The 24,095-nt window shown below is 36.7% G+C and overlaps 1 protein-coding gene across 1 annotated transcript; it reads left to right on the forward strand.

The window, feature by feature from the left end:
- The first annotated feature begins 1,272 nt into the window (after positions 1-1,272).
- On the forward strand, positions 1,273-21,842 carry LOC115922796 (protein FAM234B-like). The gene is made up of 13 exons (XM_030982469.1): positions 1,273-1,364; positions 4,102-4,722; positions 5,891-6,016; positions 6,565-6,759; positions 7,182-7,336; positions 8,762-8,951; positions 10,323-10,470; positions 13,225-13,398; positions 13,896-13,995; positions 15,194-15,376; positions 16,717-16,843; positions 17,907-18,182; positions 19,176-21,842. Exons 1-13 carry the CDS (start codon positions 1,349-1,351, stop codon positions 19,490-19,492), a joined length of 2,628 nt encoding a protein of 875 aa, XP_030838329.1. The 5' UTR covers positions 1,273-1,348; the 3' UTR covers positions 19,493-21,842.
- Positions 21,843-24,095: the final 2,253 nt, after the last annotated feature.

Below are 24,095 nucleotides of genomic sequence, written 5' to 3' on the forward strand. Positions count from 1 at the left end.
AATTACTCCCAGGAAGCCTAACATTTAAAGCTGCTCTCCTATTGACAGACTGATGAATATTAATAAGTCAGAATGAGTTTGGAGAGCTGACGTATTTGTTTCCAGTTCATCATGACTGTGCCATGAACCAGTGATGGCCTAGGGCCATTCCTCAAAACAATCATAAGTCTAACTTCTTGACTATCCCATTGAAATGCGTGTTAATTCTATAACACATGTTTCAATGGGATAGTCAAGAAGTTAGACTTATGACGGTTTTGAGGAACAGGCCCTAGCTGGTGGTAGAGTCGTTGCCCAGCAAGAAGCAGATGGCAGGTCTCATTTTTGAGACTTTTTTTTCAAGTACAAGATCGAGCATGCGATCCTTATTATACCGAGTGCAAGCCAAAAATGTCTTTATAAATTGAAATTATGCAGAGGAAGCCAGCTGACATTAAAAAGTATTTATAGTTAACAACTATTAAAAGTATTTTCACATTCTATCTTTGTATTGCCATAGTGATTTTGTTTACCGGTAGTTTTTTTCTTTATATGCTTTCTGATTACCAAATAATAAGATTGCTTGGTTCCCAAAATATTAAAGATATATATGTACCACTTATATGGATCAGCATGAGGAGGGAGAAAAAGAAAAAAAAGTAAAAGAAGAAATAGAAAAGAAGAAGAGAGAGATATAGAGAGAGATTTGAGGCATAGAGCAATTAAAAAAAAAAAAATCATGTTTTTACAGTTCAGTTGTGCAATAAGGATGAGCAGTTATTTATACTTAAATTGGAAAAAAGAGGAGATATGTAGATTCTCTGACAATGGTTGTTACACAATTGTTTGTTTTTTGTTTTTGGAGGTAAGTTGGGGCTGAGTCGGGGTCTAAAATAAATTGAGCTCGTAACTTCTATCCCAGGTTGGATACGGGAAGGGGCACAACGTGCCACATTTGCACCCCCCCCCCCCCCCCCCCCCTCTAATTGATACGATTTGTCTGTGATGTGGACCCCTCTCTTACTGTTTTGACCTGATAGTGATAATCCTTTTTTCATGGATTGGGGGAGACAAATGGACACCCCCAAAATATTCGCCGATCACCGACTCCATGCACCTTAGCTCCCGACACCCAGTACCGGGCCCGACACACTTGGTGCTTGTACAGCTAGCTCATCACGCATACAAAAGGAGTCTATAGAAATATCAGCTGATTCTCGAGGCCAGCCAAAAGTTGCGCTCCTACATAATACAGTCATGTAGACTACACGGCGAACATGGAGGACTGCCACTGACAAACCGGTAGATTTTTTGCTGGTTTGAAGTGATCTTTGGAAAGTGTCACCTTGCAGATATTAGGCCTATTAACATGGAGTCAAAAGGAGGTAATTATACTAACTATATTAACAGTATTTCGAAATTCGATGGTTTCTTACCGCCAATCAATGCAATGTTTTGTGCTTTTGAATGTGACTGACTGCTATGACTGCACTGTGCGCCTGATCCGCCTGCAAACAGTACAGTGCATGCAACTAACTGCATCCAGCCACGAATTGTGGCGGACCGAAGGCTGATGAATGAGAGCTCGGCTTTGTGGAGACAATTATTTTGGCAACTAAATTATGAAATAACTAACTTGTTTTCTTGTCATTTCTTTGCACACCTTATTTTGAGGTTATTAATAGATAAAATCTTCCCTATAGTCCTAGATCAAATTTGTGAGTTTTCACATTGCATTGTAGGAGTGTCAGTGAGTTTTCAATGGATTCTGAATGGCATCACATCATCATAGACCGAATTTTCCGTCTCTTTCGTTCGTTAGCCTCTTATTGGGGTAGGGTCGGCTCTCTCTTTAGAGACGGAAGCCGACTATACGCATTCCCTTGTTAACACCATGGCCATTTATGGCCATATTTTTATGCCCCGAAAATCCCCCAAATGTCATTTTACCTCGTACATGTTACATTGTAAATTAGGCCTAGAGTAGGCTATAATAAATCGGTTCCACTTACCAACTTGACTGAAATAATCAGTTAATGGTGCCTTTTTAGGAAATTATGGGTCAAAATCAAAATCCATGTTAAAATACGTCTTGCAAGATTTTTAACATGGATTTCGACATTTACAATATAACATGCACGAGGTAAAATGACATTTGGGGGGATTTTCGGGGCATAAAAATATGGCCATAAATGGCCATGGTGTTAGCAAGGGAATGCGTATAGTCGGCTTCCGTCTCTAAAGAGAGAGCCGACCCTACCCCAATAAGAGGCTAACGAACGAAAGAGACGGAAAATTCGGTCTAATTCACACTCAGTCACAGCCTTTTCTGTTTGTTTACAAGTAAGGGGAAACGTTGGAGATTAACTTGTAATTATGGACTATGTTTGTTTAGACTAGATCTATTGTGTTAAAATCTGAGGACATTGTTGATAATATTATTTTTAGGTGAAATTTAAAGAAGATCACAAATAGACTAGATCTATGTCAACTAATGTATCACCAGAAACTGGTATTGGTAAGCTAACAGATGGCCATCAGACAAGTTTTAGGTCAACTACATATCAGGTGATTTATAAAAATACAAATACAACCATCTCCATGGCAGCTAGGATATACGAGAGATTCGCCGGAAAAATAACAATGTTTTAATGACGTCAATATATGGACCAACACTGCCCAAGCAGACGACATCCCATAGAGAATGAACATAATTGCAAAGCTATTATTTCTCAAATTATAATGAGTTTAGTGTATATCAATGTAATGGCATGTCAAACCATTCAAAAGGGAATATGACCCGATTCTGATAACTAAAATCTTTTACTTGTAAATACACAGGATAGAGGTTAGTTAACAATCAAAGAAACCAGACTTTCAAATTCAAAAAACCCTGGAGTGATATTAAGGACGGCATTTGTTCCCTCTTGAAACGCCGAACATACCCTGGTGTGTGCAGCTGAATATACAATGGCATCTTATTTTGTTTACAAGCGACAGATTCCTTTATTTTTGTATCGCTGCATTTGTCATCAAAGTAAAACCATGCGTGGGGTTTAGAGTGAGGCAATATACATTTAGCCTGACTGTAGTGAAGTAAGAGAAAGAACTCAAGAGAAGATGAATACACAAGCACTGAAAATGTGTGGGATGTCATGGGACATCGTCTGCTTGTGCAAGTCATGTCCATACTGTGATGTCACACATCTCAGCAGCGTTCGGAGAGAGCTCGTCAGGTGCTATGCCGGGGCTGTATTTAAGCGTTTTGTAATTCGTAATAATCATTACTTCGAATGTTTCCAAGCATTGAATTTTGATAATCTTGTCGAATCAAAGTTTCAACTTTGCAATAATGAAAATAAAGTTAGTTTTTAAAATCAATATCTACTTTAATTCCCTTAGTTGCATAGCTATAGCCATTAGCCAGAGTGACTGCCAGACGAGTCACTAATTTAATTATGTGTCATATATCTAGACAGTTGATTTAAATCAGTGAGTTGAAGTAGTTTACAAGCAATGTTTCATAAAATCTTTTAAGAGTAAGACTTCTGCTAAACAATTTTATAAAAGAAAATTAATTATAGTGGTTAGTGCTAATTGATGCATACTTTGTTTTTAAATACTATCAGAAAAGTGGTGACTGTATTTTTGTTATTAAAGCCTCCAGACACAACCCCCCCCCCCCCTAAACAATTTTATAAAAGAAAATTAATTATAGTGGTTAGTGCTAATTGAGGCATACTTTGTTTTTAAATACTATCAGAAAAGTGGTGACTGTATTTTTGTTATTAAAGCCTCCAGACACAACGCCCCCCCCCCCCCCCCCCCCTCCACGGCCCATCAAACATGTAGAGACTGCATCATGAAATGGAAAAGTAGACTCTTACTCTTAGTTTTAACGTTACCGGTAATCATTTAATTTGCATGGTCATATACACATGTGATCTGCACTCTCTTTAGTGTCTATATTGAGGTGGAAGGTGCTTGACAAAATGAAGCACCATACCATGCATGGTCCTACTAGTCCATGATTGCACAGGGTTTAAATGAGTGGCACTTTCTTCATAATAATACTCTTGTTTTGACATCCTATTTTGGCTTCTTTGAATTTATTAATTTAAGGAAACATGGAAGGTGATTTAAACAAGGACTCCAGACCAGATGAAGAGATCAAGTTGAGCATTGGTGAATCCAAAAATAAGGAGGAGGTAACAAACATGGAGGGTCCTGATAAGAATGACAATGTGACTATTGTATTAGATCATTCTGAATCAGAACTCAAACAAGAAAAGGACCGAAAAGACAAAGAACACATTGAGGAATCAAATCACGTCAAGGACCACCACGATGCCGCTAATGGCGATATCGAGATGAAATTCGTCCTGGACAACAAGCATCTCCATACCGCCCTCTCCATACCCGGCAGTAGACCGGGGACTCCGAACACGGCCAGGAAACGCAAGAACCGCCACCTTGAGGAGATGAACATGGCTGAGATGATCTCACTTAGCGGGGTGGAAAGTATGTGCACCATCTCCAACTACGATGGCATGTCTACCCGAGGCTTTGATGATGATGAGGAAGGGGGTGAGGAGGAGGAGGAGGTTGATAAGGGCATCGGAGTGCATCATGTCTTGTCCGTCCTCCTTGCGATGATGTCGGTCGCAATCGTCCTGCTTCTCTATTTCCTGGTGCCTTGTCCAATGGAGCCTGAAAATTGGAGCGTGCAGATGGAAGGAATAGGTAAAAAGAAACATGTCAACTTTTTTTAGATTAGAAAGGTTTGTTTAAAAAATTAGAATGGTAATTAATGGCTGTATTTTAAGTTTGATAGTGTATTATATGTTCCTGTCAAAGATATTTCTGTCAAATTGCTGCTACTAAAGTTGAACTCAGACCAAAATATAATATTTTTGATTTGAAATTGATACTCAATTGATATTCATATTTAATTTTATTTAAAAACAATTTTTTTCTTTTGGGGGGGGGGGCAAAATTGTTATATTCCATTTGTCTTTTCGTAGTATTTCTGATATTTGTTTGTCATCTTTCGTTTTTTAAACTAAAAATATTAATGTATTTGCAAGCCTCTAATCCTGTCTATTGGCAGGCATTATTTTGTTTAGTCTTTGGTGCATGTGTCTAAAAATAAAACGTAATGTACCGTAGTTAAAGGAACTTGGTAACATTGTTCAGATGAGAGAAAATGGTGCTTATAGGTAGGTAGTGACTTCAATGCTACATGTTGATGTACAATTAGAGATAATCTGAAAGTTTGAGTGAAAATGGACGATTATGAATGAAACAAATTGGGAAAAACTTATCTGATTGATTTCTTAATGCTCCCAACTACATGTACATGTATATTATTACAATTTAATTACATTTGAGGTGAATGTAAATTCTCACAAAGCAATGAATTAACTCTATATATTATTCCAGACATTTAAGTGTGGAAGATTTTTTAAAGCCTGTCTAATGTCTTATTTTCATGGAAAACAGTTGGGAAAATTAAAAAATGGTTGGGAGAATTTACTGTTAGAAGGTGTCGCACAGTTACGCCTTCAAAGAAAACCATATATATCTTTGTGGTTTGAGAATTTGTTCATGATTTTTGTGCATGTTAGAGGCCGGGTATTTACGATAGAAGGAATATAAGTAACATTTCGTACAAAAATTACGCAATTTTTTCAATAACTTTCAACAATGTTACTGAGTCACTTTAAGAATGGCTTACTAGGTCCATGCTTTAAGGTAGCTACATGTAATTTTGCATACCATGTGCATACAGTAGGGTAAGTTTAACTTTATGGCTATGTATAGAAACATGCCTCTGCAGCTGATTGAACGATGCCTACCCTCTATAAATGTATTGGTTCCCTTTTTTTCTGTTTTTCTTGATATGTCCCAGTTTCATCATCTCCTGTAAGACTACTTGATGTCAATAGAGATGGCATGGACGATGTCATATTCGGCTTCTCCATTGGAAAATCTACCGACCCACCTGAAGTTAAAGCACAACTGTGTGAAAATCTCAGTAAGTGTGTAGTATTGCAAAATAAGCTGAGCTGTTGAGATATTATGATTGTATGCTTGTACTTCTTTAATAACCTGGAAGCTTCTCCAATGCATCACCAAAACCTTCCTGCTCGAATTGTAAAATGCTGTGTTCATGTGGATAGGGTATAATTAAGTTGCCCTTTACCACAAAATATTATATAATTCAAGGTCACATAGGTTTAAAAATTTGGTTAAAAGCTACCAAAGTTGGGTAGACACTACACTATGTTTGAACAATGTATACATACTATATTGGAGGCCCCTTTTTTCTTTTTCAATGGTATAATGGATCCCCGACATGGAACTAATGTCCTTTGGCAAGGCATTAATCTTCATTTGCCACACTCGACCCAGGTGAGGTAAATGGGTACCTGGCAGGAATTAATTCCTTGAAATGCTGGAGCGCTGTAATGGCAGATAGGCTTAAAGCCGGGGTAATAATTAGTGCGCCTCAGAATAGACTTTCTAGATAGACGGCGCTATAAAAAAGCCTATTATTATTACTATTATAAATTTCTCGAACAGATTTATCGTCGTCCTGCAGTGGAGGGGTGATAGCCATGAGTGGCTGGAGGGGTGAGGTATTATGGAGACTGGACATGAATCACACCAACATCAATAGCTTGGTCTGCAATCAGCTGGACGTCAACAAGGACGGTCAGTTGGACTGTCTGGCCGCAGGACGAGATGGTCTTCTGATGGCCATCAATACAAAAACAGGTTTGTAGATGGCCGGATCAAGATTATGTCCATCTATCTGTATGTGTTAGTGGCCGTGTCATATCTCAGTCATACTTACAAACCGATTCAATACCGACTCCGATCCAATCTTTCCCCATGGGAGGCAAGCTAGGAATTACTCTCTTTTTTTTTGGGGGGGGGGGTGGGGAGCTAACTACTTTTCAAAAAACCGAGGGTATACTTTCTTAAAGCCATATTGTAAGCCGTAACAATAAGTTGTGTTTTTCCTTACACTGTGACTAAATAGGTACGTAATATGTTATTTAGTCTTTTTTTTTTCTGTTTTTCGTCACTATAATCATGTATGCTGCTATTATAATGTCATGAATGCTGCTATTGTGATGTCATGTGTGCTGCTATTATGATGTCATGTCACCTGATCTCTTTTCCGTACTGGTCAGGTGCCATTCTATGGGAAGCTGATCCCTCTGTGACCGTACCAGCATGGACCTATTCTCAGCCTCAGACCTTACCTGAAGATCTAGACGATGATGGCGTATTGGATCTTGTAGTGTCACATGGTGTCAATTATGAGAATATATCGGAGGGCGCACAGGTATGTCATGCAATTGTCAAGTAATATTTATACGTTTTATTCATGTGAAATGATCTTGATTATGTGTTCTGTTATATTGAGGCAGAAGTATGCTGAAAAATGTATGTTCCAACTCAACTGTTTCGTTGTGTCGTTTCTTTTTTATTTATAACTGACAGGTTATGAATTTTGAAATTAAGAAATATAGGACATTTCCAAAGAGAGCAATTTATGAAAGGCAAGGGCCATGTTATCTTATTTTATCTTGTAAACATCCAAATCAGATGCATCAGTGCAGTTCTGTGTATGTTTGTACAGACAAGGGTGTTATTTCAAGCCTATTTTTCACATTTCTAAGAAAAGCATATCGATATACTTCAGTGTTAGAAGAAAAATATAATAAACTATGATCTGGATTACTAATAAAATAACTGTTATTATGGCCCTTAATGCCTTCAGTACCATAGGCATGTCATCATCAGCTCGGGATTGCCAAATATCCCGCTATTTGAACTATCCTGATTGCAAATTATCCAGTTATTTTGCGTCTTCGTCAGCCCGAAGTTGCAATTAGCAGGATATTTGGTCAAGATAATCATCCCAAGGTATCTTGAGCTAGTTTGCAAAATATCCCGCTATTTGTCCGGTGCGTCTTCACTAGCCCGGAGACTCGCACTATGCGCGAACGCTGAGCAAAATATCTCAAGCTAATGTGTTGAGCTTGAGTTTCAAGTTTCGAGGCCAAGTCTCAAGCTGATGAAGACGCCATTTGGACCTTCAGGATTATTTCCCAAGTCAGAAATAGCAGGCTATTCGGCAATCTCAAGCTGATGAAAACAGTCCTCATAATGGTTTAAGCCATTGCCATATTAGTGAACTATAAACAGTCAATTTTTTCTTTTAAGTGCTTTGTTTGGTAGTAAAGCTGGGGATAGAAAATATATGATCCAATTAAACTCGACCATAAAGATAAATGTGTTTCCTCTTTTTTTCTTAAAAAAACAAACAATAAAAGACATCTATTCTTAGTTAAAGCACATGGCTGAAAACTATAATTCTTTGGCGTTGCTGCAGACAGGATGATCATAAAGGGTGATCATAAAGGGTGACACATGTAAATATACACATGTAGTTATGCTGAACAAATTCAATCATCTTCAATTTCAATTTCAATTTATTGTCCAATATTGGAAAAAAAATTTGCTCACATTTTACAAACGTACAAAAGAATAAAAATAAGTTTACACGTAAACCGTACAATACATCATATACTTTGACATAGAAATTCTTCAGAATATTGCTTTACAGAAAAATTTCCTACATGATTATAAAACAAAATTAGTGAATTATGTTAAATGTTTGAGTGATCGGGATGGCCTGGAAAGGTTGTAAAAATAACATTACAGAAATAAAGAAGAACATAAACAATTATATGACCTTTTGCAGGGTGGTGATGAACTTGGAAGGCTTCTGCTGCTATCAGGGAAGACTGGTCAATCATTGGGTACTTACCTGGAGATGCTCGACGGACATGCCTCAGTGAGCCCACCAATCGTCTTTCAGGCCTCTGATGATCAAGATGACACACCCTATATTGTGTTCGGATCTGGGACAGCGTCTGGAACTGTTAGCCCAGGTAGATTGATTGATTGATTGATTGATTGATTGATTTTTATTCACCAAGCTTCCAACATACAACGATATACAATAATAATAGGTCAAAATTAAGTCAGCTTGAACAGGATAACCCACAAAAGTTCGAGAGCTTATTTCCAGTGGGTATGTAATGTATATTGATACTTGGGTGTAATGTGCAGTTACACCTGCCTTAGTGGCCACCTCTTTATAAAGGCCACCTGTCTATAGTGGTCGCCTATATTGTCTCCCTCTAGCGAGTCACGTGTGTGGTAGAACCTGTCTAGAAAGGCCACCTGGACACTGTGGCCACTTTGCCTTTTTCCGTTGGATGGCCACAAAAGACAGGTTTGACTGTATATTTGTAATATTCGGAAGGGTGTTACTTTCCCATTTTAGGACTGCAGTTCAATGGCTTGTAATTGTGTTACTATAAACTCAAAGGGACTTTTTATGTTTTCTCCTTCTGGACATCTTTTTTTGATTGTGATTGCTTAAAAACTACACCTTGAATATGGGGGAGAAACAAAAATTAAGTTAGCTTGGATCAAGTCTTATCTATACAGAATAAGAAGTCTGTGGAATATAGAAAATAAACATTCTGATCTTTAATTAGCTGCACATCTTTAATCTTGTGCAATATATGGTTTTTCTCTCCTGGACGGATTTGTTTTCCTTTTGTGCAGTATATCGTCAAAATGTCATGTAGGGCACAATATATTTTTGTAGCTTTCATGGTATCCAAGAATCATTTGTTAGGCTTTGATTTGGTGTATAGAGTCTCTATTGTATGCATATTAACAATGGTAGCAGATTCTGCTTCAGTTTCTTTTATTGGCATTCTGCTGGCCATTGTTTCAAGCTGTAAATGTGACCTTTGACCTTCCAGTGCTCACATTGACCTTTATGTATCCTGTATCCTGTACACATTTAATTGGTTTGAAAAATAAGAGTAGAGTTCAGGATGTATGGTGTTTATTATACTGTCAAGACCAAAGACCATATACAGTGCGTCCCAGAAAAAAAGAAACCGAGAATTATTGATGTTTTATCATAACTTAATCACAATTATAATTAATAAATGACACATATTTATAAAGCTTAGATACTCCTCTTTCAGTTGATACAACTCATATGATGCATATTTCATGCATTAGTAATTAAAAACAATTTGAAGAGAGGGTACCAATAGTCATTTTTAGGGCGGTATCTGAATTTCAAAGAGAAAATCACATTTCTAGAAAGTTCATTTTCTGCCCTTTCTGATTAGAATCTGGGGCAAAGATAGCCGTCCCTTTTAAAGCACTTGTAAGCTACCTTATGCTGATTTTTCTGTGTTTTTTAAAACAATAATTTGTCATTATTGTTTCAGGGTCTATGTGGATGGTGAGCCTAGAGAGGCTACTATGTCATGTGACAGGAAGTGACTGCATTACCCACAGCACTCCCTCTGGTGAGCAACAAGAGACTATCAGGACCGGTGTGTCTAGTATAGATGACCATGTCATAGAACTTGTAAGGTAAGACCAACAATGTGTGTATTAATGAAGGAATGGGTAGGTGGTAGGAGAGGAAGGTGGGGAGAAGCACAAGTTGTGTGATTGAGAACATGATAACGAGGGGGTTCATATTTAAACTTAAAGGTATAGACTTGTTCTGGAAATGCCCCCCTCTCAAAAAATGAAATGGAAGCTCCTATTACCAATCATGTGAAAGAATATGTTTTGACTATACAAATTTTGCCGGGAAACCGCCTACTAATTGATATATTTGGTAAATTATCAGGGCCTTGGATGCCCCTTTGATGGGCCTCAATGCTCCTCTCATTGGCCTTGGAGATTTGTGGTGCCCTTTTCAATTCATCCTGTTTGTGCTTAGGAATGTGCCCTACAGAAAAGTGGCCTTGCCCTAAAAATATTGAAATTTAAGGCCTGAATTATTATATCTATCCGGGATGAATAGATAACGCGTAGTCCCATATACATCTTTCTGTGTACAGTGCTTGTAACTTTACCGAGACTTGGCCAAATTTCTTATTATTTTGATGATTCCAGAACCTTGCAGTACATACCAATACTTATATGTTAGATGATCAACCTTTTTCTAATCGATTCCACAACGTTTCTTTCACAATGCAATCGCATGACCAGAACTGGCCTTTACCTTTAAAGTGTAAAAGCAGTCATTATCTGAAGCTTGAATGCATGTTTATGAATAACAGCCCGAACAGCTGTGAGTACAGTTACTATGTTGCCAGTTGTAATGATGTAATGCCTGTTTTAAACGACTGATCCTGAATGTATAACACAAATATGTAAAGTATGCAAAGAGTACCTCCCCTACAAATAAACAGTGTAAAATTGTCAGAGGTAAGATTGTCAGAGGTAGAAAATGCCAGAGGTAATTTGTTCAGAGGTTAATTGTCAGAAGTAAACATGTAAGGAGTTAAAATGTCAGGGGTAAAAATGTAGAAGGTAGAAATATCAGACGTAAAATTGTCAGAAGTAATAATGTCAGAGGTCAAAATGTCTAAGGTAAAAATGCTAGAGGTAAAAATGCCAGGGGTAAAAATATCAGGTTATTTTTTTTTACCTCTGACATTTTTACACCGAACTCTATAATCGATGTATTTGAATAGTGATATAGTGTATGTGCTGATTTAAAAGAGGACATGAAGTGACACTGAAATTGCTTTTTGCCAATAAACAATACACATTGTTCAAAGTCTGCCACATTTATGCCCTACCGGTAATTGCAGGCCCGGAAAGAAAGATCAGTTAGAATTGTGAGATTAAAATAGATTGATACTGTTTAAATAGTCCAAAGTCTGCTACATGATGAAGCACTAATTGTAGGCCTTGAGTAAAAGATAAGAAGATGTTGTGTATGGAGATAAAGGGAGAATTAGGGAAACAAAGGACTTGGTTACCTGTAAAATATGTATCTATAATCATTGAGTGTTCATCACGGACCCGTTTCACAAAGCTTTTTTTCAATGACAAATGACTAAAATCAGTGAAAAATCTGGTGATAAGCAATCAGAAGCAAGGATGTCAGTAGCTTATAACAAAAACTGTCATTTGTCACTGATAAGTTTTGTGAAACGCCCCCAGGTGTATGAAATGTTATTGACCTTCCTGAAGGCAAGGTTGATATTTCAGACCATCAGTGAGACTAAATATAAGGGAAAGTTTGTTATCTACTCCTGTAATTATTTACAAAACAGAAATATTTAGATACATGTAGAAGACTTGAAATTAGGCATTTTCTAGCAGCCATTACTACTGCTTCTACTATTACTATAACATGTTATTACTAACCAATAGTATGCTGATTACAACTTTAAGCAAACAACAATAAAAAAATGCTTAGTCATTTTAAATAAGAGGTGTTTTATCTTATCTCAGGCTGTTTCAGTGTAAACAGTCTCCTCCGTTTGTTGGTTTTGCTACACCTGTACATGTACATGTAGGTTTTTCCAACAAATACTATTGTAATTCAAATTCAATACAAAATCAATATTAACATATCTGTCTGAAATGTAGGAGGGCTATCAAAAAAACAAAAAAATTGAGTTTGTCTGATTGTCAATCACCAATTAATAGTGATCAATTTCATCCGAACCCAGGAAATCATGGAAATAACCATTGTTTTAGGGTCAAGTGAATTTGAACAATCTACGACAAATCACCTCAGGAAATTGATTTTTTTTTTTTTTTAAATTTTGTAACCTAGAATCAATTGTTTAGGGAGTGTTAAAAAGTGTAAATCTGTTGTATATAGGAACTGGGTTTTTCTTGTATTAGATCTGTAGACAACAGGTGGATAGTACCTGCAATAGAATAATGATGATGATGATGGTGATGATGATGATGATGATGATGGTGATGATGATGATGATGATGATGATGATGGTGATAATGATGATGATGATGATGATGATGAAGACGATGATAATGATAATAATAATGACAATAATAATGATAATAACAATAGTGAAAATAACAATAATGATAATTATGATAATAATAATGATGATAATAATAATAATGATGATAATAATAACAAGAATGATAATGACAGTGATAATAATGATGATGATAACGATAATAATTATAACAGTTATACTACTACTACTACTACTACTACTACTACTACTAATAATAATAATAAGATAATTATGATGATAATAATAATAATAAGAATGATAACATTTTTATCATTTTATTCCTCCATCATTGTCATCATCACCATGTATGTTTATTTTATAACAGAGGAAATGGAGATGGTTTCATCCTCCCCGCAATCGTAGTTGACATGACGATGGATGGGGTCAATGACCTCATCATCATATCCCATGATGCCTTAGTCACTGCCATCAATGGATCTAGCTTCAAGCCTCTGTGGAGTATACAGCTTGATGTCGACTCTGAGTACAGACCATACAGGTGTGTAGAGTAATTTAAAAACATTTATTACTAATTCATTAGCTTAAATCTTATATTTGCTCATTGTGACTTGTTCTATCTGAAATACTGTCTGTGACTCATTTATTATCTATTGCATCTTTCTCACCTAGACACATGCATATTTATATTATCTTTTTTTACGAGAATACACAACATTAAAGTACATGAATTGCTTGGGACCCCATTGTGCTGCATACAATTGACTTTTTGTCCAACTTTAACTCTTAAGATGAATTTTCAGGGGAAAAGGCTACTAAATATGATTTAAATATCTGCTTTTTTAGCACTTTTTGAATAAGGTCACAAAGTTTCATTCACACAAATGTATAGCCTTGTTTCGTGTATAAAGTTTCCAGCTTGATGCAAGGACAACTAGATCATATACTCAGACTTAGAAGTGATTAAGGCCAAATTGTCTTTATTTGAAATCACAACTCCTCTTTTTCCTTAACATGTATGTTGTAATGATGTTTCAGTGTGTCAGCACCTGGACACTTCAACGACGATGAGATACCAGACCTGATGGTACAGCTGGGTCCACATCAATCGGCATCCAACACTAGCCATGCAAACAAGGTCAGTGTCTTTATAGGCCTGTCTTCATCAGCTCGAGATTGCCAAATAACCCGCTATTTTAACTACCCCGATCGCAAATTATCCAGCTAATTTGTGTCTTCGTCAGCCCGCAGTTACAATTAGCAGGATATGTGGTCAAGATAATCATCCCAAGATATCTTGGGCTAGTTTGCAAAATATCCCACTATTTGTCGGGTGCGACTTCACCAGCCCGGAGACACCAGCCCAGAGACACCAGCCCGGAGACACCAGCCCGGAGACACCAGCCCGGAGACTCGCACTATGCGTGAACGCTGAGCAAAATATCTCAATATTTGAGTTTCAAGGTCGAGTCTCGAGCTGATTAAGATGAGATTTGTAACTTCAAGCTTATTTCCCAAATCAGAAATAGCAAGCTATTTGGCAATCTCGAGCTGATGACGGCAGACCTTATGTTACTTCCAAGGTGATAAGAAATAATGATATGATAATGTGGATGTCTTCTTGTATGATAGTGCTCATATCTTAGGTGCATCAATATTACCTTAACAGCCCTACAGTATCCCCTTTTCTCTTGCTATAAATCTCTCACTCTCTCATTACCTCTGCTTTTATCCCTTTCTCTCTCTCTCTCTCTTTCTCTATCTCTCTCTTTCAAAATTATAAAAGATGAGAAATAATCATATTCAGATGTAATCTGCAATCTGAAATATTTTCTTTGTTTCGGGGGGGGGGGGGTTAGGGGCTGGGAAGGAGAAGAGAACTTACTTTGTTTTGGACTATACACTCCCTAGTCTCATTTCACTTCTCTATCCACTCCACTTTGTGTCTCTTCGATATTAGACTTTCAATATTCCCCCTCTCCCCCCATCAAATATTTTTCAAATATATGACAGGCTTAGTTTATCAGGGGAGTGTTTCACAAACACTAAGATCGACTTTAAGTTGGACTTAACTATGGCAGGCTGTTCATGCCACTGTTTGGTCTCACCATTTACTGGCATTGGTCTCATTGGCATTGGACATACAAATCATGGTCACAAATCTACAGAATTTACATTTTTTGATAATTCATTATTGAAGGAAAAATTATTATCTAAAGATCATAATGGTGAGAGCAACCAGTGGCATGGATGGCCTGCCATAGTTAGGTCCAACTTAAAGTCGATCTTAGTCTTTGTGAAACACCCCCCTGATCTTTATTCAATGTATATTGTAGATTGTCATACTGGATGGAGTGACTGGAGGAGAACTGTGGCACACATTGACAGAATCAAGCTTTGAGAACCAGCCTAGAGACTCTAGACCATCACCTCTTAGTCTACGAGCTCGGGGGGAGAAAGATGCGTTCACATTTTGGATAGAACACCATCCCATAAAGGAAGTGGGAACAACTACACAGGTATCTCGTCTGTCATGTAATTCACTAGTTTGTTTTGTTTACAGATGAAGTCCACCTTGTAAATGAGTTATTTTTTATTGAAAGCAGAAAAACGAGCGAAAGAGATCTGTGAAAGATTGAGGAAAATCTGATAACAAGAAAGTTATTGTTTTATAAAAAAAGAGGTGTTGTGGTCTAGTGGATAAGCCACCCGACTTCAGATCACAAGGTACGAGGTTTAAGTTCTGCCGCTGCACTAATGTCCTTTGACAAGACGTTTATCTGTATTTGCCACTCTCCACCCAGGTTTTAATGGGTACCTGATATGCTTGAGCGCTAGTTACTTTGGCAGCTCGGCTACGACCAGGGTAATATGTGTAAAGCGCCATGAGCGTCACAGCCGTACGGATACCGGCGCTTTATATATAACCATATTATTATTTATTATTATTATTGTTAATAGATGCAACTTGGTAACTCTGTGTCATTCCTTTTGAAATCGTAAGTCCAGTCATATATCCAGGGCACAAGTATAGTGAAATATTTTCCTTGGGAAAATGGAATTTGATGAAATTTTAGTAATAGAACAAAAAGGAGTGGCTGGAATACTCCCCAGGGAGCAGAGCATGTGCAATTTCATGTGCAGATAGGCAATTGAATGCAAATGACCGGGGTAATGATGATTGCAATGTAAAGCCACTAAAAACGTAGTATTGCATAAGCCAGAGCTGCCAACCTCCAGAACAGAAAAATCAGTAATCACGAGGCTCAAAATCAGTAATTTTGGGAATAAATCAGTAATTTCCTACGCCAACACTGCGCGGACGCATGCGCGCATGATTATCTGAAATTATTTGGTGATTTTACCCACACAAAAAAATGGCTAAATATTGATTTCAGGTCATCATAACACATCAGTTTGCCATGAAAAATTGGCTTATAAGTTCTATTAAGAGAATACTTGATACTTTTCCGTCTTTCTCTGCGAATATTGGATGGCCGCTATACTGCACAGATTTAAAAATCGTTTTTTGTTGTTAATCCCTTATTTTAGAAAACATTCCGTGCAGATCGTTAATTTCCGTACCAATTACGGGAAGTCCGTACTAGTTGGCAGCTCTGAGCGCTAATCAAATGTGACTATTATTATTATTTTTATTCCATAATGGAAGAGGTTGTTGTACTTAAGTCCAAACATACCTTTAGTATCTGCTATATGTGCTTTTAAGTCAGCTGCAGTCAAGCATGTCTTAGTGGCCACCTGTCTACAGTGGGCTCATTTTCCGTTCATCTTGGGTGGCCTTTGTAGACAGATTTGACTGTATTTGGCTAAATATGTGTTGTGCTTTCCACTAATACAGAGTAACATAGACGGGTGCTCAGATCTCATCTCTAAATACCCTACTCTCAACCTTGTGATGATGGACAGAGATATGGCCATGGACCCACCCAGTCTCCTCTCAATACGACCATACAAACCCATACGCAGTAAGTCATAATGCTGGTATTCCTTCATGCACTGTTTAGTTAAAGATAAACTTCTGGTAAAAAAAGAAAATGAATTCTCACAGAATCAAACGAAACTTACATTGAATGTTCAAGATTACAAATAAACATCATTTGCCAAACAATTTTGGTAGAAAATGTATACTGGCTGAGTAATGAGCATAGAAAGATGAGAAAATCAAGGTTAGTAGCCCAGACACCATTTGTGTAGTCCCATATACATCTTTCTGTGTACAGTGCTTGTTACTTTACCAAGACTGGGCCAAATTTAATATGATTCCAGACTCCAGAACCTTGCAGTACACACCAATACTTACATGCTACATGATCAACTTTTTCTGATCCATGTTCCATACCTTTTCTTTCACAATGCAATCGCATGACCAGAACTCAACTTTATCTTTAATATAAATAGCTTCATTCTGGAAATAAGGTAATTGTAACCAAATATTAATTATCTGAATTTTTATGCTTTCAAAAAATATCTTTACTTGAGGGATCATCAGGCATTTGAAATTAAACAAGCAACTGATTATCTAATATTCTCCATACCATTTAAAAAAGATAAGGAATCTATAAGGCCAAATAATTAAAAAAACATGTTTAGCGTCCTGCTTTTTTGAAAAATAGAAAGGAAGAGACCCTTTTTTTTTTTTTTTAAATGGCCGCTCAAAATGGCCTCTCTGTACATTTTCCCTGACAGTCTGGCTATTTTTCAAGATGGCCGCCAACATTTAAAAAAAAAAAAAAAAAAAAAAATTAATCAAAAATAGATCCATTTTAACAGTATTTTTCATGTTTTTTTTTCTTTAAAAAAATACAATCAAAAATCAAAATAAAAAAAAAATAAAAAAAAAATAGGTGATGGCCCCCCAAAAGGAAGCGGGCGGGAACATTAATATTTTATAAGGCTATTATCAGGGTATATTACTGGTTATTTTTCATCTTGATTTAAAAAAAAAAAAACAATAACTGAAATTATACATGTAAAAAGATTTTACCTGATTTGTTGAGAGGTTCATGTATCTCCATTTCATTTGAACAGCTACACCGAGCAGTCAGCCCTCCAGTGACATCACTACAAGTCAGCCAATCAGCATTGGAGCTTCTAGTCACATGACATCTCCGCCTGTTCCCGAGGCCTCGAGTCCCACGGTGGTAGATGTTACACCATTGCTAAGTGATTTGACTGCCTCCAGCTCTATTCCACTAAATGCATCTTCATCGTCATTGTCCTCGTCATCGACATCGTCACCTCAAAGATTGAGGAGATCAAGCTCCGAAGATTGTATGATGATGGAACCGATCCTCGAAAGCACAGGTAAGACACTTTTGCAATTACAGTCAAACCTGCTTCAGTGACCACCTGTCTACAAAGACCACATTTTTTGTTTCCCTTGAAAATGGTTTCTCATTGAAACATGTACTAAAGGAACCTGTCTACAAAGACCACTTTTTGTGTTTCCCTTGGGCGGTCGCTGTAGACAGGTTTGACTGTACATATTTTGTTGATTTTCAGGTACATTACCACTTCAAAGTAGAAGTGCGGTCATACTGCTTTCGTTTTGTTTGCCGGTCTATGGGTATTGATTCATTTATAAAAACACAGAACTTTCCTATGTTGTATTGTTAACTCAAGTCTTGGTCAAGGAGAGTACTAGCTGAGTAGTACCGCAATATCACAGTATTCATGTCCATGTAGTATTGCAATTGGATTCATGAAGCCCCCTTTCCAGATGATTTTCCCCATCTTAAGCGGTACTGCCATGAAGAGATGCTGAAACATCCTAAAGTATTTGTCCTATTTGGTATCATTTATTTCTTTACATTGGTACAGACTGGCAAATTAAGATTTAGTTGTTTAGCCAAAGGACTTTTCTGTTTTATCTGTACAAAGCCGATGAGAGGGTATAGTCTGTATACTTGGTTAAAGGTAATACAAAGTTTTGGTCTGGGGTCATGAATTCGGTTCAAATGAACATATTGGAAGCATATGCGATCCTACAATATTCAGTAATTGTTGTCGCGGTTAACATCGAGTCTAAAGTGATGAAATTGTAAATATTAAAGTCTTTATCTTGTTTAGCTCCCTCTCAAGGTCAAGGTATTAATTTAGCTTTAAAACAATGTTTCTTGACTAAAATCGATTGATTTGCTATTCCCGTTTGGAAATTATATATCAAAACTGCATCTGGCCGTTTTCAAAATTTCCCAAAATTTGTATTACCTTCAAGTTCATATCTATGGGGTAGGGCTGTTCTCCATCCACATTGGACCTTGTAACAATGTTATCATTTATATTTCCATTCTACAGGTATTATAGGTGATTTTGACGATGATGATTCCCTGGAACTCATTGTTGCTTTCAACACAATGCCGACGTACCTTGGGTCCCCTGCCAGTCCTACCAACCAGCCCCAGGCCTATCTTACAATCCAGCGTGTGAGTCTAGAGCAAGCCCTGGACCAGAATAGGAGGATCAAGCTAGTCCTGGCCGACTCCTTCCTTAGTCCCAGCATTGAGAACTCAACCGTCAGTGGGAACATCTTTGATCATTTTGACTTGTTGGAGACCAAGTTTCAGACCTGGTTGGGGTACTTGGGTACCAAAGCAGATGGAAGGTATACTTAATCACATGTCTGTCACATGATGCATACAGTCCAGTCTGCCCCTGGCTAACTTGATCACAAATTGTTCTTCAAATTGTCAAAAATTATCTTTTTCTTTGAATGTAACATTCTTCTATTAAAATGCAATGTCTCTGAAAACGATTTCCATGGGTAGAAGTTTGGTTGGAATATTGAGACAAGTTGCAAATTTTATCGAGAAAAAAAATGATTTTGAATCTCTCAGTGTCTTGCCAATTTAATGATCTTGTAGCTTGTTTGCCTTTATAAATTCCCTGTATCAAACGCAATTTGTCCATGCAATAAAAACGAACTCAATATACGCAGAACTTTTTGCCCTTTCTTTCCATCCATTTAGTATGTTTTTAATGCTCTTGATCAAAAGATACTCAGCAAAAACAAAATTTTTTAAATATATGTCTCGAGGGGTTTAATTTAAAGGCCACCTATGCTTAAAGGCAACCTGGTCATAATGGTCTTTTTTATTCTACACCACTAAAGAGACATGAATACAAGACCAGTCTGCCTTATCACTGTTTGTTTTTCTTTCAACTTTTTGTGTGGAAGTATGTATGTTTTTAATGCTCTTGATCAAAAGATACTCAGCCAAACCAAAAAAAAAATGAAATATATGTCCCGAGAGGTTTAATTTAAAGGCCACCTCTGCTTAAAGGCAGCCTGGTCATAATGGTCTTTTTTATTCTACACCACTAAAGAGACATGAATACAAGACCAGTCTGCCTTATCACTGTTTGTTTTTCTTTCAACTTTTTGTGTGGAAGTATGTTCTTGTAATTGCTAACTCATTTACAGTCAAACTCATTATATAAAAAAAAAAGTCACTTTTCTATCTTAAAAGTTTAAGACCAACTTTAACCAATGATAGTATAGGAATTTGCATTCGTAAATTGACTGCCATATGCAATAATGAAAGGGCATAACTATACATGGATGTAACAACGATGATACTAGAAACATAATGTTGATGACGTGAATGGTGATTATGATGGCAATGGTGATGGCAATGGGAATCAAATTGTACATTGTGTGAATGGTTTGGGCCTATTTATAGACATTCAATGCTTTATAATTGCTTAAATTACTACGATTACTTGGTTAATTACATTGATTTTGGTGATGACTATGATAGCAGAGATCGGTGATTTTAAATGATATTTATTTTATTGTAGTGGTTACACCCAATTGAGATGAATAATGATGTTAATGATGATGACGTTTATAGTGATATAAAGTATCTCTGTGTTGAAAATCGTGATGTTCATAGAGAATATGCTAAATTTAATTTTAGCTATCGCCAATACCCCCAAATGCCCGGATGTTATTTTCAAGCCTCCATTTCAAATGCACTCTGTGATAGCTAGGTGACTCAGTCGCTTCCAGTCTTTTGTGCAGCTAAACTGTACCGTCCAGTCTCACCCAATGCAGAGCAGCGTAGCAGCCAGCAGTCAATAGTCACTGTGCTAGCTGTCTATATTATAGAGATATTGACTGCTTTGAAAAAGCACTGTATGGTGTCCGCTCGCTCAAAGAACTTTTTAACACGTAAACCAATGGGTATCGCAGCACAATTTTACTATTTTCATGGTAATCAGAATTTTGAGGGATCTCACTCTTGGACTATTAACCAGTAATGGCATTTTTCGCTTCTTTACGGGAATGGCTAAAATCAAGAGTTCAAGACTCCAATTTCGACCAATCAGATGGCTGGATTTCTTAAGTGAGGTATATAAAGTACTATGTCGTAAGCAATTCTCTATGTTTTACAAACTGTGAATCTGCTGTGTGCTGGTCGCAAAAAATAAATGAAAGAACCTTCAGAGATATCCCTGAATGAGAGATGTGTCTTACTTGGGTAATCTTCCCAACAAGTCCTATACAGCGCGCACGCGCGCGACCTGGAAAAGGTTGATCCAAAGGCAAGACCAGTTTAAAATCACTGCACAATCGTGACTCGGTTCGCAGCATTTTTACAAAGAACAATTACAAAATGATGGACATGCAGTGAGATTCCTTAAGTATTTCTTCTCAAAAAATCATGGATACAATCAAAATCAGAGGGAGTCGGTAGCAGCCGACCAGAGAGAAATCTAGAATTGGCTTTCGGATCAGTATATTATGCATGCGTGATATGTGTATCTTGCGCGCGCCGCATGCACCATATACCGGATGTATAGGAGTACCGGAAGTGGCTCAAAATTACATCCAAGAGGCGCACATCCTGGTATTTGGGGGTATTGGCGATGGCGAGAATTCTTTTGGGGCATTTACTATTTCAGTATTTGTATTTATTAACATTTATTTCCTTCTCAACAGTACAATATGAAACACGATGTATATATAAATGATATATGTAACAATTATTTCAACATAGAGTATACAGTAAATAATTCAGATACGGAAGGAGGCGAAAACCCGGAAAGCATAGCTTGAGTTGGGAACGCCCATAATAAGTTAACATAGAGTTAATGCCCTTCTTGCTGTCAACAGACAATATATTATTCATTCCATCATTTGGTAAAGTATTTCAAAGGCAATTTATGAATAAGCCATGTTCACAGATGCTGTTAAGGGGTATGAAAAATATTTTTGTAATTTATTTTTATGAAGCTGTTTTAAGTGGTACACTTCCCATTATAATGGATATAGATGAAAATATTTGTCGACTATAACAAAATGTAATTATTTATTACTAATTTTTACTGATTGAAATTGATGGTGCTTAATCTTTGAGTTGTGGAGGACCAAAGATATTTATTGAGTCAACAGTTTTGTAAATTCTTGTTTCAACGGAGTAGCTCACATGATGCAATGTTTTAAAGATATAGACAGGTAGTGGTAAAATTGCGGTTCAAGGGTTTTGGGTGCAAAATATCCATTCAATATTGTTTAAATATCGCTTTCAGAGGTTTAGATGGCAATACTTAAACCTAAATTTGCAACAACAAAAAAAGAAATATATGCCCAAATGTTCAATGTTAAAGTGCATTCGCGATATCTATCCAGGCCGGATCCATATGATAATTTACCAAATATATCAATTAGTTGGCGGTTTCCCGCATGATTGGTAATAAGAGCTTCCATTTCATCTTTTGAGAGGGGGCGTTTCCAAAACTGGTCTATACCTTTATCAAAAATGAAATGATGGTGTCATACAAATGCTGTGAATGAACTGAAGGAAAACATTAATTGACGTACATGTATAGATATAAAAAAAAAGGTCTTCTCTCAAACAGTTAACATTTATATGATTTAAAGTTGAAGGGAAATGAAGGGAATCTACTCATTTACCCCTTCCAATTCTACCAACATTGCATCGTGGGAGCATTGTGTTGTATCCTGGATCGATGACTAGGCTTAGATCTACAACATCGTGTACTAAAGTAAAGTAAAGTAAAGTATATTGGTGAAGGCTCTTGATTCTCATATTAGAGTTTTCTGGGTTGAATCCTTGCTTGGTGGCTTACAGGATCGACCAGGGTGTTTTATCCCTAATTGTTCCCTCTAGATCCAGGGGGTATTTCACAAAGACTCTAAGTCGAACTTAACTCTAAGTTGGACTTATAAATTGTGGATAGCCATGTGTAGCCTTAAAATAAAATATATTCAAAAGCAAATATACAAGTATTTTAGACTTTTCATAAATTCCACATCAAGAACATGAAATCTCCCATGATAATTGAAAATATGAATGATTTGAATCAACATTTATGCCTTTTGAAATAACTTGTACAAAATATTTTCAATGGGGCTAACGGCTTTCCATAATTTATAAGTCAAACCTAGAGATACGTTAAACTTATGATCTTTGTGAAACATCCCCCAGGTGTATCACAAGGGTACCTGGCAACGCAGGGAGTTACTGTCATTACAGGGCCTACAGAAAGAGCAGTATTAATTTGATTGATGAGGCTGCTTTGGGTAAATAAGACCTCATCGTATCATGAAGTATTATCAAGTACCTCATTGTAGTGTGTCTGCATATTTCTTGTATAAGATGTTGATATTACTCAAAAGTTTTTCCTATATTAGGAATATACTTGAATGATTCTGAAATGAATAGGTATTATATGTGTAATTCCTAAAGGTATAATCTTCTGTTGTAAAGTGATGATCATGAACATCACAATAATAAATAGTGCAATGTATAATCTGTTGTATTACTGATCTGTATAAAAACGTATGTTTACAATTGTATTTGTTCATTTTGTAATGTTTCCATAATATATATATTGATCTTTCATCTCAATTGAATAAATGATTATATTGTAATATACATGTGCTGTATACTTATCTTTAGATTGTATTTATTTTTTCTGTAGAGTTGGAGACAATGGTTCCCAAAGTTTAATGGGAGAGAAAAAAAAAAGATTGAAAGAGATAGACAGAGATAAATAGAAAGACAACTAAAACAGAATAGTTTTGAAGATATATATACTCCAGGTAATAATAGTAGTGATGTTGAAAGTGATGATGATGATGTTGTTTCACTGTCGTACTGAAGGGGAGTTCGGGGGCAGTTGACCCCCCCCCCCAATAAAATTCAAGCATGGTTCGTTTCTAATTCAATACCAGTGATTTCCAAATGT

The sequence above is a fragment of the Strongylocentrotus purpuratus genome, unplaced genomic scaffold, assembly GCF_000002235.5.
Source record: "Strongylocentrotus purpuratus isolate Spur 01 unplaced genomic scaffold, Spur_5.0 spur5_contig_825, whole genome shotgun sequence".
NCBI lineage: Eukaryota > Metazoa > Echinodermata > Echinoidea > Camarodonta > Strongylocentrotidae > Strongylocentrotus > Strongylocentrotus purpuratus.